The sequence below is a fragment of the Diadema antillarum genome, unplaced genomic scaffold, assembly GCF_040938485.1.
Source record: "Diadema antillarum isolate AM-2024a unplaced genomic scaffold, OU_Dant_1.0 seq00000461_RagTag, whole genome shotgun sequence".
Lineage (NCBI taxonomy): Eukaryota > Metazoa > Echinodermata > Echinoidea > Diadematoida > Diadematidae > Diadema > Diadema antillarum.
Window position 1 is genome coordinate 241,574 of NW_027271432.1, and position 16,652 is coordinate 258,225.

Sequence of the window (16,652 nt, forward strand, 5' to 3'; positions counted from 1 at the left end):
GGATTGGTAGCGATATCTTGGGATTTTCGTCTGACGATAACACTTTTGATGCTCTCGACTCGGGCTCAGAAGAGGAGGAAGAAAATGCAGATGATGTCAATAATACGTCATTCACACAGAGTGATATTGGTTCACCTCTTCATATGTCTTCACCCAGTAGAAAAGTTGTAAGACCTAGGAAATCTAACTTCCGATCCATTAAGATCCTCAATGTCAACTGCCAAAGTATTCGTGCCAAAAAACAGTCTTTCCATCTCCTGACGCAAATACATGTGTCACAGGGGACTTTCCTCTGAATGTGGGGAACGAAAGTCCTCCCTGCGACTGGGATCTTTTCTATAGTCAAAGGTTGAATTTCTCTAGATGCAGCAGATTGTTAGCAGACCATTCACTCATTCAACTCTTTCGACTTGTGCAACTACAGTGCCTCGAAATAAGTAGTCAATCACACAGTGTTCTTACAATGTAACAATCAATAAGATTTATTATACTGGTCTCAAATTGTGGTAGTTTACAACAATAACATAGTACAAACTTGAATACAGATATCCAATTCCACTTGATCTTGAGCTTGGTTGCTCTGCTCGTTGGTTTATTCTAGAAGCTCCCGTGCTTGGTTGCTCTAGGTTGTCGACGATGCCCTGCCTGAAGTAGCGGGTCGTCTCCCCTGACTTCTGGTCCTCTCTGGAACCGCAAACTGTGGCTCTCTCTGCAGCCCTAAACTTGGTCCTCGCTGGAACCCTAAACGGTGGCTCTCTCCCTGGAACCCTAAACACCAACAGTTGTTGGTGTTTACACTCGAATCCTCCTAGATTCTCTGCTGGACGGTCAGGCTGTCCAAGCCGAAATGCAACAATCCCTGAATCACACTGATTCCAAATAACACTCTGCTACTCTAACTTCGCAATCTCGAAGTACCGTAGCCTGGTCCTGAGTGTTCCGCAAATAATGTGGCATCTGAATTTTGTGCCCAAACACTGCATATTTATACATTTGTTGGACCATATAGGTCTCCATGTAAAATTAATTAAATGAAGTGACTTCCTAGAAAGTTTTCATAGAAGTCCTGCCCCCTTTTCTTATTGGTTGGCGTTTTCTGTCTGTCAAAACTTTCCTGAGTATCTCATTTTGCATTGGTCAAGCCCCTGCTTGACGTCATCACTTCCTGTCCACGGAAACCAAAATTCTTTGAAGTGGTCCTGTTGTGACTTAGCTAGAAACTTGTGTCTGACGTCGTGAATGACGTCCACATACCAGATAGTATGAGGCATACTACCAGGGATACCCTTTCCTCGTATTTTGACGTCATGTAGGGTTTACTCATCCCCAAAACATTTAATTCCAAATCACTCTCTTTTACTTTGATTGTGCATCGCAACATCTCCTTATATGGTTATTTTGATGCAAGCTTTTGTCTTTAAAGCTGCACTTCTTTTGTAACCATTGCCATAACATCAATTTCTTACATGAGCTACATAATAAACATTAGTACAATGAGACAAATTATTACGTGACAAATACAAAATATGTCATAGCATGACACCACCCCCCATTTTAAGATAGTACTGCTATCTACAATAGTATTTTCACGTATGAAACTAATTTGTCCGTACATACACATGACAATACCAACATTCGATAATCCCCTTGCTATGGGTAAACATGCCCCTCTCACTCTGGACATCGGCTAAGGAAGTCTGCCCCAACGTTATCTGTTCCCTTGACAGCGGTCACGTGGTAGCGGTAGGATTGGAGGGCAAGTGCCCAGCGCAAGACTCGGTTGTTTTGCAACTTAGCCTTGGCAATGTACATGAGGGGACGATGATCCACCTCAAGTTCAAACTCTCTCCCATATAGGTAAACATCGAACTTTTTTACTGCCCATGCAATTGCGAGGCACTCTCGTTCTATGACGGCATACCGTCGCTCTGTGTCTGACAACTTCCGGCTGATGTATGCGATAGGGAACTTCTCTCCCTCTACGCGCTGCATCAGTACTGCGCCGATGCCTACGTCAGACGCGTCAGTCGCCAGTATGAACGGGGTATCATGGTCTGGAAGATGGAGTATGGGGGATGAAGTCAGTCGGGACTTCAGCGTGTTGAACGCCTGCTCTTCCAGGGTTCCCCAGTCTACGCGGTTGGCTCTGTCTTTCTTTGTTAAGTCCGACAGCGGTGCGGCGATAGCTGCGAAGTTGGGTATGAACTTGCGGTAATACCCAGCTAGCCCTAGAAACGCGCGTACCTCCCGCTTTGTTTGCGGCACTTCCGCCTGTAAGATCTGCTCTACTTTCTCAGGGTGAGGCTTCAGCGTGCCGCCACCTACGACATGCCCTAGAAAGTCGAGAGTCTTGAAGCCCACATGACATTTACTTGGCTTTGCGGTCAACCCAGCATCTGCAAGCCTCGAGAGTACAGCTTGCAAGGAATCCAAGTGTTCTTCCCAGGTCTCGGAGAACACAAGTATATCGTCGATGTAGTTCACTACATTGTCGAGTCCAAACAGCACTTCTCGCATCAGTCGTGAGAAGGTAGCTGGTGCATTCACCATACCAAACGGCAGCACGGTGAAGTGAAACAGGCCTTCAGCAGTGACAAATGCTGTTTTCTCCTTATCAGACTCGGCCATGGGTATCTGCCAATACCCCTTGCTGAGGTCGAACTTCGAAAAGTACTTACCTCTTGACAGCTTCGCTAGGAGGGTGTCAGCAATCAGAATAGGTTCGGGGTCAAATACAGTTATAGCATTCAATTTGCGGTAGTCGACGCAAAATCTGTTACTTCCGTCCTTCTTTTTCACTAGTACGATCGGTGACGCGTACTTGGATCGTGATTTCTCTATCACGCCCATCTTTAACATTTCGCTCAATTCTGCTTTTACCGCAGCTTGCATAGATTGTGGTAGGGGATACGGTTTGCTTACCACGGGGTCAGCGGTAGTAAGTGTCACTGAGCATTCCATCGCGTTTGTTCGCCCTGGTACATCGGTTAATTGCGCATCAAACTGATTTAGCAGATCGGTTACCTGCGCTGCTTGTGACTCGGTCAGTTCCGCATCTATTACCACGTCAGCCACGCTCTCATTCTGCGATAAGGCGGGCAGTCCTATGCACGGTCGGTCGAGATCGGGTTCTACCTCCTCTTCGACTAGGGAGATGGCATTCGCTTGGACTTCATTGTCCCTACTTCGCGCACGGTCAACATACTTCTTCAAGAGGTTAACATGGTAGGTCTTGACCTTGCCATTGACCTCAACTCTCACATCACATCGCCCTAGTGTGCCTGTGACCGTATACGGTCCCTGCCATTGCATCAGGAGCTTGCTTGCGCTCGTTGGCCTCATAATGAGCACTTTGTCGCCAACCTCAAACTTCCTGTCACGCGCCTTTGCGTCATAGTACTTGGCATATCTTTTCGATGCGCGCTTGAGCTCCTCATGCGCCACTTTGCAAGTCTCCTCGAGTCTCGCTCGTAGGTCCACAACATACTCGTATGTTGTTTTGACCTCTTCGTCGACTGTTTCCGCTTCCCAGATTGTCTTAATCAGGGAGAGAGGTCCACGTACAGTCCTGCCATACAGCAGCTCAAACGGACTAAAGCTAAGGCTAGCTTGTGGTACCTCCCGATACGCGAACAACAATGCCGGTAAATAACGGTCCCAATCTTTGGGTCGCTCTGCACTCCTTCGTCGCAGCATAGCTTTGAGAGTTCCGTTGAATCTCTCAACCAACCCATTGCACATGGGATGGTACGGAGTTGTGTGAAGCTGCTTTACGGACAGCAAACGCCCTAACTCCCTCATTAGCTCAGAAGTGAACTGCGCCCCTCTATCAGAGAGAATCTCATCTGGCAAACCTAAGCGGCTAAACATCTCGACAAGCGCCTCAGCCACTCGCTCGGTTTCAATGCTCGGTAATGCAATTGCTTCTGGGTAGCGAGTTGCATAATCGACAAGCGTCAAAACATACCGATTCCCACGATCGGTCTTGGGGTCAAAAGGTCCTACGAGGTCAATCGCCACGCGCTTGAACGGAGTATCAATGAGCGGCATGCTCGCGAGCGGCACGCGACCCACGCTCCCCTTATTCACGGTGCGCTGACAGATATCACATGATATGCAATATCGCCGGACGTCATCTCCCATACCTGGCCAATAGAAGCTTTGCTGTAATCGGTCGAGTGTTTTCTGTGTTTTTAGGTGCCCAGACATTATGCCATCATGGGCAAGCGCCATTAATCCATCACGGTATGCGCTCGGTACGGCCAATTGTCGAACTGGCTTGCCATATTCCAATTTTGTAGATTGGAATTCGCGATAGAGCAGGCCCCGATGCACGAGAAACTTGCTCTCATTTCCTTTGCTTGTGGTCGTTTTCTGACCAATCTCTGCTGCTCGCCAAGCCTTCGCAAGCGTCGGGTCAGCCTTTTGCGCTGGTTCATACTCGCCTTTACTCGTCGCGAGTGAGAGTGCACTTGCTGTCGGCAGTGGTTTTAGGGGTTTTGCACTTTGCGCTTTCTGGCCACGTGTCTCTACCGCCCCTCCCTCGGATGATGCTACCATCTCTTCTTCATCTACCACTACCTCGTCACTATCGAGTAACCACTGTGGATCGGGATTATTTTGGTTCCTGACCCCGGGAATATTCCCCAAAATAAGCTCATACATTGGGTCTTCCATAACCAGAGTTTCCACTTCCCCAGTGTAGAAAGGCGTGTCTACCCATACCCTAGCAATGGGGAATTCTCTGACAGTCCCGTCTATCAAAACCACCCTCTTCTTCTGCCCTGCAACAATCTGAGGGGTTCTAACAAACACTGACTTTACCACGGCTGTACTACAGCCACTGTCCCTTAGAACGGACACTACATGCCCTCCTACTTTTCCCTGAAGAACAGGCATGTTCACACCTGATGGTCTGACTCCCGAAGAGCATCCTGCCTCGAGAAGGGGTATTTCATCCCCCGAAGCTAGCTTCACATACGAGCCCGGCTGTCTTGCCGTTTCATATCTAACGGTGTTAGCCTCAATACAGGCAGCCCCCTTTCGGTCCTGACTAGTCTTCTCCTCAGACCCCTTCATTTCATCCAAAGCAGCAGCCCGGTTTGGTCTCGGACTATTCGTTTTGGCCTGGCAGTTTCGAGCCAAATGACCTGCCTTCCCACAAACATAACAACCACTTGACCCCTTATTTCCTTGTGGGCCACTGAATTTGGAAGCCAAATGACCCTGACTTTGGCCCTTGTCAGGTCGCTTTTGGTCTTTGTAGGAGTGGTTCTTTTGTTCCTTATGGGGGTGGGCCTGACTGTATTGATCCGCTAGCTTCGTCATTTCATCTAAGTTTGCCGGATGTCTCTCGCGGACAAACTGCTTTAGCTCTTTCGAGCTCCTGGCATAAATTTGATCCATTATCATCAGTTGAATTAGGTCGTCAAATTCAGCCCTAAAACCAGCTAACTCTAACCAACGCAAGAGATAGCGCTTCAGCCTCTCGGCTAACTGACTGTGAGTCTCGCCAGGCTCTACCTGCGAGCTCCGGAATTTAGCTCTAAATCCCTCTTCGTTCAACTCATACCTTTGGAGTAAGGCGGTCTTTAATTCATCGTAATCATTTGCAAGTTCTGACGGCATTCGGGAATACACTTCCAGGCCTTTGCCCGTCAACAGTGTACTGAGGGGTAGGGCCCACTGAGTTCTGGCCCATCCCATACTCTCAGCGTATCTCTGAAATCTGCATAGATAGGAATCTAAGTCATCTGTTTTCTCATTGAAAAGAGGTAATTTCACCTTTTTCATGCCATTACTAGGAGAATCATTTCTAGGTCTGGCTGCTGCAATTTGCAGCTCCAGCTCTTTCATTTCTTTCAAATGTTCCCTTTCTTTCTGTCGTTCATCCCTTTCCTTTTGGCGCTCTTCTCTGAGCTTTTCTTCCTTCAAGTCTAGTTTCTCCTTTTCATCCCTAGCAAAATCGACCAATTCTTTGCCTGTCAGCCCTGCCTCCTTCCCCACTTTTATGAGTTCAGAATACACATCCATTGCAATGGACTATCACGTTACTATAGCAACAATCACTCAATGTAATCTGACCTAAGACACTGGACCTTGAGCCTAACTCTCACTGGCCAGGCAAGTGGCCACTGGCGGTCTAACCTTTGGCTTCTTGTTTCGAGTTGTCAGTTGCACATAAGTTGACTGGTCTAGTTATTAACTTTTAACAATTGCTGCCCGGGTTCTCCACCAATTCTTGTCACAGGGGACTTTCCTCTGAATGTGGGGAACGAAAGTCCTCCCTGCGACTGGGATCTTTTCTATAGTGAAAGGTTGACTTTCTCTAGATGCAGCAGATAGTTAGCAGACCATTCACTCATTCAACTCTTTCGACTTGTGCAACTACAGTGCCTCGAAATAAGTAGTCAATCACACAGTGTTCTTACAATGTAACAATCAATAAGATTCATTATACTGGTCTCAAATTGTGGTAGTTTACAACAATAACATAGTACAAACTTGAATACAGATATCCAATTCCACTTGATCTTGAGCTTGGTTGCTCTGCTCGTTGGTTTATTCTAGAAGCTCCCGTGCTTGGTTGCTCTAGGTTGTCGACGATGCCCTGCCTGAAGTAGCGGGTCGTCTCCCCTGACTTCTGGTCCTCTCTGGAACCGCAAACTGTGGCTCTCTCTGCAGCCCTAAACTTGGTCCTCGCTGGAACCCTAAACGGTGGCTCTCTCCCTGGAACCCTAAACACCAACAGTTGTTGGTGTTTACACTCGAATCCTCCTAGATTCTCTGCTGGACGGTCAGGCTGTCCAAGCCGAAATGCAACAATCCCTGAATCACACTGATTCCAAATAACACTCTGCTACTCTAACTTCGCAATCTCGAAGTACCGTAGCCTGGTCCTGAGTGTTCCGCAAATAATGTGGCATCTGAATTTTGTGCCCAAACACTGCATATTTATACATTTGTTGGACCATATAGGTCTCCATGTAAAATTAATTAAATGAAGTGACTTCCTAGAAAGTTTTCATAGAAGTCCTGCCCCCTTTTCTTATTGGTTGGCGTTTTCTGTCTGTCAAAACTTTCCTGAGTATCTCATTTTGCATTGGTCAAGCCCCTGCTTGACGTCATCACTTCCTGTCCACGGAAACCAAAATTCTTTGAAGTGGTCCTGTTGTGACTTAGCTAGAAACTTGTGTCTGACGTCGTGAATGACGTCCACATACCAGATAGTATGAGGCATACTACCAGGGATACCCTTTCCTCGTATTTTGACGTCATGTAGGGTTTACTCATCCCCAAAACATTTAATTCCAAATCACTCTCTTTTACTTTGATTGTGCATCGCAACATCTCCTTATATGGTTATTTTGATGCAAGCTTTTGTCTTTAAAGCTGCACTTCTTTTGTAACCATTGCCATAACATCAATTTCTTACATGAGCTACATAATAAACATTAGTACAATGAGACAAATTATTACGTGACAAATACAAAATATGTCATAGCATGACACCATGATCCAGAAGTTGTCATTGGTACTGAATCATGGTTATCGTCATCAGTCAATAATAATGAGGTATTCCCAACTGATCAGTATCATATTGAGAGAAGAGATAGACCTAATGACCCTCATGGTGGAGTATTTATTGCTACTAAGAGAGAACTTCTAGCTACAAGAGAAATTGAACTAGAAACAGATTGTGAAATTCTCTGGTGTAAATTAAATATGGCGGGATCTAAGACTCTACATATAGCTGCGTACTACAGGCCTCATGAAAATGACGAAGAGAGTCTTGCAGAGCTTCAACGATCCCTTTGTAAATTGAATCGCGATCATATGGTAGTCATAGGAGGTGATTTTAACCTACCTGGATGGGATTGGGGAACAAGACAGGTGAAAGCATGTCATCACCCAGCGCTTCATCATGCTTTTGGTTCTATGCTTGATGACCATGGGTTAACGCAGGTAGTTACGGAAACAACCAGGAAAGAAAACGTCCTTGATCTATTCCTAGTAAATAATCCAACGTTAGTCACTGATGTCTCAGTTGTACCAGGCATTTCAGATCATGATTGCCCAATTCTCACGATTGCTGGTTGTCCAACTCGCCAGAAGCTAGCAAGAAGGAAAATTAACATCTACAGCAAAGCGGATTGGGAGAAATTTGCTGATTTCATGCAAGGTGTAGGCAAGGAAATTGAAGATAAGCTTGATTTTTGCTCAGTGAATGAGGCTTGGGTTATGTTCAAGAATGGAATAGAGAAGGGAATGACAGAGTTTGTTCCACATAAGATGACCTCCAAAAAGAATGACATACCTTGGATTTCAAACAAGATTAAAAGGTTGATCAAAAGGAGAGATAGGTTGAACAAAAAAAGTCGGAACATGAAATTGAGAAACCACGGGGTAGTCCCTTTTCAATTGGAGGAAGAGTTGAAAGCAGTTAAGAAATCACTGCAACAGGAGCTAAGGAGGGCTTATTGGAATTATGTGGAATCTCTTTTTTCTATCGATGAAGATACCACAGAATTTGAGAGTATGAAGAGATTTTGGGGCTTCATCAAACACAACAGAACTGATAATACAGGAATAAGAGAACTGAAAAGTGATGGTATTACGATCACTGATCCAATTGCAAAAGCTGAAGCATTGAACCAACAGTTCAAAAGTGTTTTCACCAAGGAAACTCCCATACCGAATGACTTACTACCGGAAACCTCAGACTTTGAAGAAATGGAGGATATTTTGTTTACATCAAAGGGTGTAGAGAAGTTGCTTTGTGGTTTGAAGACATGTAAGGCCCCTGGACCGGATGGTATAACTCCACGAGTCTTGAAGCAGCTGGCAAAAATTCTGGCTCCAATTCTTTGCAATATATTCCGGTTGTCATATGAATTAAGTGAAATATCAAATGATTGGCGTGAAGCAAATGTTGTACCAGTCTACAAGAAAGGTAATCGATCTACTCCTGTAAACTACCGCCCCATTTCGCTGACATGTATTTGCTGTAAACTAATGGAGCACGTTTTAGCCAGCAAAATTATGAAGCACGGGGACGAAAATAACATCATTTTCCCCCTGCAATATGGCTTCCGTAAGAACATGTCATGTGAACAACAATTACTTGGTTTCACAAGCGATTTACATAGGAACTTGGAAGCAGGACGTCAAACGGATGTTATAGTCATGGATTTTTCAAAAGCTTTTGACAAGGTTGGGCATGAGCGGCTTTTACGTAAACTGGACTACTACGGTATCAGGGGGAAAAATCTGAAATGGATTCAAAGTTTTCTCAATGGAAGAAGTCAGAGGGTCGTTTTGGATGGTATTAAATCTTCTTCAGTAGCGGTAGGATCTGGAGTGCCTCAGGGGTCGGTTCTTGGGCCTTGCCTCTTTCTACTTTACATCAATGACTTGCCTGATGGTCTCGCGTCAAAGGTTCGCCTTTTTGCTGATGATGCAATTTCTTACATGACTATCGACAATCAACATCATACGCAGAATCTTCAAGAGGACCTAAACAAAATTGGTGACTGGGCGAAAAAAATGGATGATGGATTTGAACACAGATAAATGTAAGGTTTTGACGATATCCAGGAAAAGAAGTAAGGTGCAACACGTGTATCATCTAAATAACACCCCTCTTGAATCTGTTGAATCCGTGAAGTACTTGGGTGTAACCATCACTTCTGATTTGAAGTGGACCCAACACATCAACAATACTGTCAATAAAGCCAATAACGTGCTTGCATTTCTAAAACGCAATCTTCGCATAAAATCTTCTGATGTTAAAGCCACAGCTTACAAAACATTGGTTCGACCAATTGTTGAGTATGCTTCCACAGTTTGGGACCCATCTACCAAGAACCTAATCCACCAAGTGGAAATGGTCCAGAGAAGAGCTGCGCGATTCACTTTAAATCGCTACCATAACACCTCGAGTGCAACGGCGTAGCCAGGATTTCATCTTAGGGGGGGCGGTTAGTCTGCGAGGGAGCGAAGCGACCGAGCCCGAGCGAGCGGAGCGAGCGAGGGGGGGAGGATGTGGGAGGGGGGTGTCCCCCCTCCCACGGTAAGAACTTTTTGCATTTTGATGTTGTAAATGGTGCAATTTGATGCATGTTTTTGCGCGTTATATCGACGTGAAACAGTCCCACTTGTTTAAGGTAGCAGTTTATTTTGATGTAGATTATTATTGAACAATTTGCCTATAAAATGCTATAAGTTAAATACACTTCTTGTATTAATTCTTTTCACTGAATATCATGGACGCGACTGAACCCGAGCGAGCGGAGCGAGTGAAGGGGGAGGGGAGGGTGTGGGAGGGGGGTGTCCCCCTCCCACGGTGAGAACTGTTTGCATTTTGATGTTGTAAATGGTGCAATTTGATGCATGTTTTTGCGCGTTATATCGACGTGAAACAGTCCCACTTGTTTAAGGTAGCAGTTTATTTTGATGTAGATTATTATTGAATAATTTGCCTACAATATGGTATAATTCAAATTCACTTCTTGTATGACTTCTTTTCACTGAATATCATGAACGCGACTGAACCCGAGCGAGCGGAGCGAGCGATGGGGGAGGGGAGGGTGTGGGAGGGGGTGTCCCCCTCCCACGGTAAGAACTTTTTGCATTTTGGTGTTGCAAATGGTGCAATTAGATGCATGTTTTTGCGCGTTTTATCGACGTGAAACAGCCCCACTTGTTTAAGGTAGCAGTATATTTTAGTGTAGATTATTATTGAACAATTTGCCTATAAAATGGTATACGTTAAATACACTTCTTGTATTAATTCTTTTCACTGAATATCATGAACGCGACTGAACCCGAGCGAGTGGAGCGAGTGAAGGGGGAGGGGAGGGTGTGGGAGGGGGGTGTCCCCCTCCCACGGTGAGAACTTTTTGCATTTTGATGTTGCAAATGGTGCAATTTGATGTTGCAAATGGTGCAATTTGATGCATGTTTTTGCGTGTTTTAACGAGTTGAAACAGTCCCACTGGTCTTGTTTAAGGTTGCAGCATATTTTGATGTAGATTATCATTGAACAATTTGCCTATATAATGGTATAATTTAAATACACTTCTTGTATTAATTCTTTTCACTGAATATCATGAACGCGACTGAACCCGAGCGAGCAGAGCGAGCGAGGGGGAGGGGGAGGGGGTGTCCCCCCTCCCACGGTGAGAACTTTTTGCATTTTGATGTTGCAAATGGTGCAATTTGATGCATGTTTTTGCGTGTTTTAACGAGTTGAAACAGTCCCACTTGTTTAAGGTTGCAGTATATTTTGATGTAGATTATCATTGAATAATTTGCCTATAATATGGTATAATTTAAATACACTTCTTGTATTAATTCTTTTCACTGAATATAATGAACGCGACTGAACCCGAGCGAGTGGAGCGAGTGAAGGGGGAGGGGAGGGTGTGGGAGGGGGGTGTCCCCCCTCCCACGTGAGAACTTTTTGCATTTTGATGTTGCAAATGGTGCAATTTGATGCATGTTTTTGCGTGTTTTAACGAGTTGAAACAGTCCCACTTGTTTAAGGTTGCAGCATATTTTGATGTAGATTATCATTGAACAATTTGCCTATATAATGGTATAATTTAAATACACTTCTTGTATTAATTCTTTTCACTGAATATCATGAACGCGACTGAACCCGAGCGAGCAGAGCGAGCGAGGGGGAGAGGAGGGGGTGTCCCCCTCCCACGGTGAGAACTTTTTGCATTTTGATGTTGCAAATGGTGCAATTTGATGCATGTTTTTGCGTGTTTTAACGAGTTGAAACAGTCCCACTTGTTTAAGTTTGCAGCATATTTTGATGTAGATTATCATTGAACAATTTGCCTATATAATGGTATGATTGAAATACACTTCTTGTATTAATTCTTTTCACTGAATATCATGAACGCGACTGAACCCGAGCGAGCAGAGCGAGCGAGGGGGAGGGTAGGGGGTGTCCCCCTCCCACGGTAAGAACTTTTTGCATTTTGATGTTGCAAATGGTGCAATTTGATGCATGTTTTTGCGCGTTTTATCGACGTGAAACAGTCCCACTTGTTTAAGGTTGCAGTATATTTTGATGTAGATTATCATTGAACAATTTGCCTATAAAATGCTATCATTTAAATAATCTTCTTGTATTAATTCTTACACTGAATATCATGAAAACTGTCTGTTCAGCAGTCAAACAGAAAAAGCATGCACACGAGGGTGTAGATAGGGGCATATCCCCTCCCACACGAAGGTGATTTTGCGTTTTCAGACCTGAAATTCAGCGATCTGTTGCAAATTTTTGGTGCAATACTTTTTCATCGAAGTGATAAAATCACGGAATTTAGCTCTTATTCCGAATGTGCCCCATCTGTGTGTATGTATAAAGTCTAGTGAGGTATATAGAGGAAGGGGGATTCCTCCTCCCGCTCGCGGAGCTTTTGCGTTTTTGGAATTGAAATAAAGCGATCTGGGTATAGCCACAGTCTATACTTCTATGCATAGTGGAAGGGGGGGGGGGAGGGGCGGGGGAGCAGGGAGAAGGCGTGGACGAGTGTTATCTCCACCTTTCCCTTCCGATCGAGCTTTTGCCTTTTTAAGGTTGAAATTGAGATATCTCATCTACGCATTTTTGATGGAATCAACATTTGGGAAATCACACACACACACACACACACACACACACAAACTGATTGGGGGGGGCTGAGGGAGGAAAGGGTCGATTAAAAGGGGAAATTCCCCTTATACATGAGGGAACCTTGAGTTTTCGGAATATAAGTGATAAGTCTTGTGCACTCAGAATTATTCATAATTTTGTGTAAATCTAAAAAGTGTACTAAGCTATGGAAAGAGGCACAGAGGGGGAGGGTTTGGGAGGGGGTATCCCCCTCCCAAGCACGAGAGATTTTGCATATTTTGAATTGAAATTCAACGATCTGGTGCACACTTTGAGTGAAATATTCAAAAAATATCTTATTTGATGAAAGGTTGCAAAGGAGACCCGCTTCATGTGCATGCATATACAGTATACGCGCATTTTTTTTTCCGCCTCCCAAATCCCCGGTCCAAATCTTAGGGGGGGCGATCGCCCCCATCGCCCCCCCCTGGCTACGCCAGTGCTCGAGTGTCACCAAAATGCTACAAGAACTTAATTGGACCACTCTGGAACAGCGCAGAGAAAATGACAGGCTAATTATGATGTACAAAATACACAATAATCTCACTCCTCTTTCAGCACAGGACTATATCATCAAACAGGCTACTCAGTTAACGAGAGCCTCGCAACCACACTCCTATCAGGTACCATATTCGAGAACTGAATCGCATCGCCATTCGTTCTTCCCAAGAATTGTAAGGAACTGGAATTCCCTGTCGTCAGAAATCGTTTCAGCGCCATCTGTGGGATCATTTCGAAACCGTCTAACGGTTGATCACAGTGGCTAGTATTTTCGTCAAATTTTCTATGTGCTTGTAAATATCTGTAAATAAATTGTATTATAATGTAAATAGCACCAGTCTGCAAGAATCTTCAGTCTATTGAAGGAGGCAGACTTAATCAGAAGAAGAAGAAGAAGAAGAACATCATGCCAACTCAAAAACACTGTACATGGTCTAATATGTGAAAAGGTCACATAATTTCGCTCAGAATGTAAGGACTGATATCCTTAACTCTTTAATTTGGTTGGGTTATTTTTCTGTAATGTACATTTGCAGAAGACTTCGATTAAGAGAGCAGAGATCTCCCAGCCCCCTTCCAATTCAGTATACAAAACTGTAAAGTTGGGTGTTTTTGTTTTTTTAAGAAAAAAAATTATGCTAATGTATGCATAATGTCACAATTTGCTGAAAAAACCCACTAAAAACCTGCACAAAATTCATATTTTTGGTACATTTGGTTAATGAAAAAATTGTAATCATTTTTTTTTAATGATGCCTCCACCACGAATTGTAAACCAGAGACATTGTTTTGGGGTTGTCCATCCCTCCTTCCATCAGGCAGTAATCAGTCTTGTGGACAGCATAACTTAAAGGGAACCCAACCCAAAGAGCAATGTGGATTGAGTGATAGCAGCAACATTAGTAGAACACATCAGTGAAAGTTTGAGGAAAATTGGACAAGGGATGGAAAAGTTTTGAATTTTTAAAGTTTTGGTGTTTTAACCGCTGGATAAGGAGGCTATAGAGGTTATGACGTATGTACGGGGAGCGTTTTTTTTAAGACGGCACAGATTGGGGCATGGCGCGTGTTAAACCTATGGGAAAAACGTTGGGTTAGGGTTTTTGGTTATGGTTAGGGTTAGGGTTAGGGTTAGGGTTGGGGTTAGGTTTAGGGTTAGGGTTAGGGTTAGGGTTTGATGGTTAGGGTTAGGATTAGAATTAGGGTTAGGTTTAGGGATAGGGTCCCCGATAGATTTTTAGTTTCCCCAATCTGTGCCGTCTAAAAAAAACACGCGTACGGGGACCATGCACTTTTAAAGGTGCATGGTCCACTCCCGGTGTTTTAGTCAAATGCGTACGCGGGCGCACGGCGCAAGTTTCCTATAGAGACCTATGCTATCGACTTCTCTTGGGCGCTTACGCTTTGGCCCACTTTCCCGAGTCCGAAGAAGTCCGATCCACTGTGTCAGTGGTCCGATCACAGCTCGTCTCATGATTCGGCTCAGGGGGATGACAGCTTTAGCAGATATCTTTTGTGATGTCATAGTAAGAAACACATATGTACGCACCCTGGCATTACTACAGACTGCGTGATGCGCAGAGAAGACAACGAAGGCAACGTTACTTAGCAACACCTAGCGCTTTACTCTTGATGACAGCTCAATTTCGGCAATCTTCGTATCAATGCTATCGGTGATCGGCAGTAGCATCAACAGCGCCATCTACACTACCGGGACTATGCCCCTTTAAAAAATATTAAAGAAATTCCACCAAAATTCACTTTTCTAGCATAATGAAAGAGCACTTTACTAACTGCTTTTAGAAAACAAGGAAATACTCAATTTACTCAGTCTACAATTCTCTTTGAGGTTGGTTCCCTTTAAGAACCATTTGAGATATCCAAATGAAACTTGGCATAAACGGTGTGTATGAGAGAAGGAAGTTGTGCCTCTCAACTTTTGGTTGCACATGTTCAAGGTCAATGGCCATGGTCAATTTTTAAAAATTTGTATACATATTACCTGATAAAGTTGCTCCGGTAAAATTCTGGGCTATGGGATCAGAGATCAAAGGTCAAATGAAAATGCTAAAATTCTATTTTCCCATATCTCAGAAATGGCTCATGGTATCATCATGATAATTACTGTAAAAGTGGATATTTTCGCGCTACTAATTTTTCGCGCTTCGCCGGGTAAGAAGATAATCATGATGGCTTCACAAATCGATGGCTTGGAGACTTGCTCTATACCCCTCCCCCTCTCTCAATTTGTCTATGTATGTATGTATGTATGTATGTATCTATCTATCTATCCATCCATCTATCTATCTATCCATCCATCCATCCATCCATCCATCCATCCATCCATCTATCTATCAATCTATCTATCCATCCATCCATCTACCTACCTATCTATCTATCTATCTATATCTACTTGTCAGTCTGTTAACCAGTGACGTCTATCTCTCTCTTAGCTTTGCCTTTTGTGCGGGCTGCCATACACAGTTTGATACGGTTTTAGCGGATTTGTCAGCTATGGAAAGTTCTTTTCTTTCTTTTATTTTTCTAAAGATGTGTTTGACATGTCACGAGCCTGAGAGCCGAGTCATGATTTGTATTTTGTTAAAGCATTCATCCCTTCAAAGAAAAGGCCATAATATAAACATTCTATCCTCTCTGAGTTTAATGCCATTGATTTCATAATTTTTCTGCGTAGTAGTAAACATTCAAGAACCTTCACTTTTCACATCACACAACGAAGTATCAAAGGAGACGAAATTCTATGGAATCAAGAATTAACGCACAGGAACATATGGCAAGCAAAGATATTCTCGTGTTTTTATTTTCGCGCCGGTTTCTGGTTGCGCGAAATAGTGAATATGCATGTACTGCCTGACAGTTACTCTTTGGGATTTGGGCGACATTGAGTGAAAGGTCAAGGGTGAAAGGTCAGGTTCAGTGGCTAAAATTCCATTATATTTGATTACTCTTTTTCTCCATTCCCTGGAGATGAATAACAAGTCTAGGCACAAGAATACACATAACTCACTGCCCAATGATTCGTAGGGAAAGATTTTTTTTTTTGCCATGGGGTCAAAGGTCAAGAGAAATTGTTCAAATGTCACATTATGAACTTATCATGACAATTTTTAAAGGGGGTGGCTAGTAAGTGATCAGTGGGAATCAGTGAGAATGCTGGGGGATGATTGTTCCAATCCTGGTGGGATTCATTTTAGAGTGTATATCATATATGTGTGAAAATTATTTGCTTCAGAATGATCTCATATTCAAGTAATGTGCAGTTCAGTGTTTCCAGGTTAGCATGACTGTGCAGTGACGGGGTGATCGTTAACAATCACCCCGTCACTGCACAGTCATGCTAACCTCGAAACATCACTTGAATATGAGACCATTCTGGAGCAAATGATTTTCACACAATAGATCTATATAATGTACTGTTAAATGGATTGGAACAATCATCCTCCAGCATTCCCACTGA

The 16,652-nt window shown here is 43.8% G+C and overlaps 1 protein-coding gene across 1 annotated transcript; it reads right to left on the reverse strand.

The window, feature by feature from the left end:
* Positions 1-1,671: 1,671 nt before the first annotated feature.
* On the reverse strand, positions 1,672-6,033 carry LOC139733129 (uncharacterized). The gene has a single exon (XM_071643970.1). It carries the CDS (start codon positions 6,031-6,033, stop codon positions 1,672-1,674), a length of 4,362 nt encoding a protein of 1,453 aa, XP_071500071.1.
* Between the last annotated feature and the right edge of the window lie 10,619 nt (positions 6,034-16,652).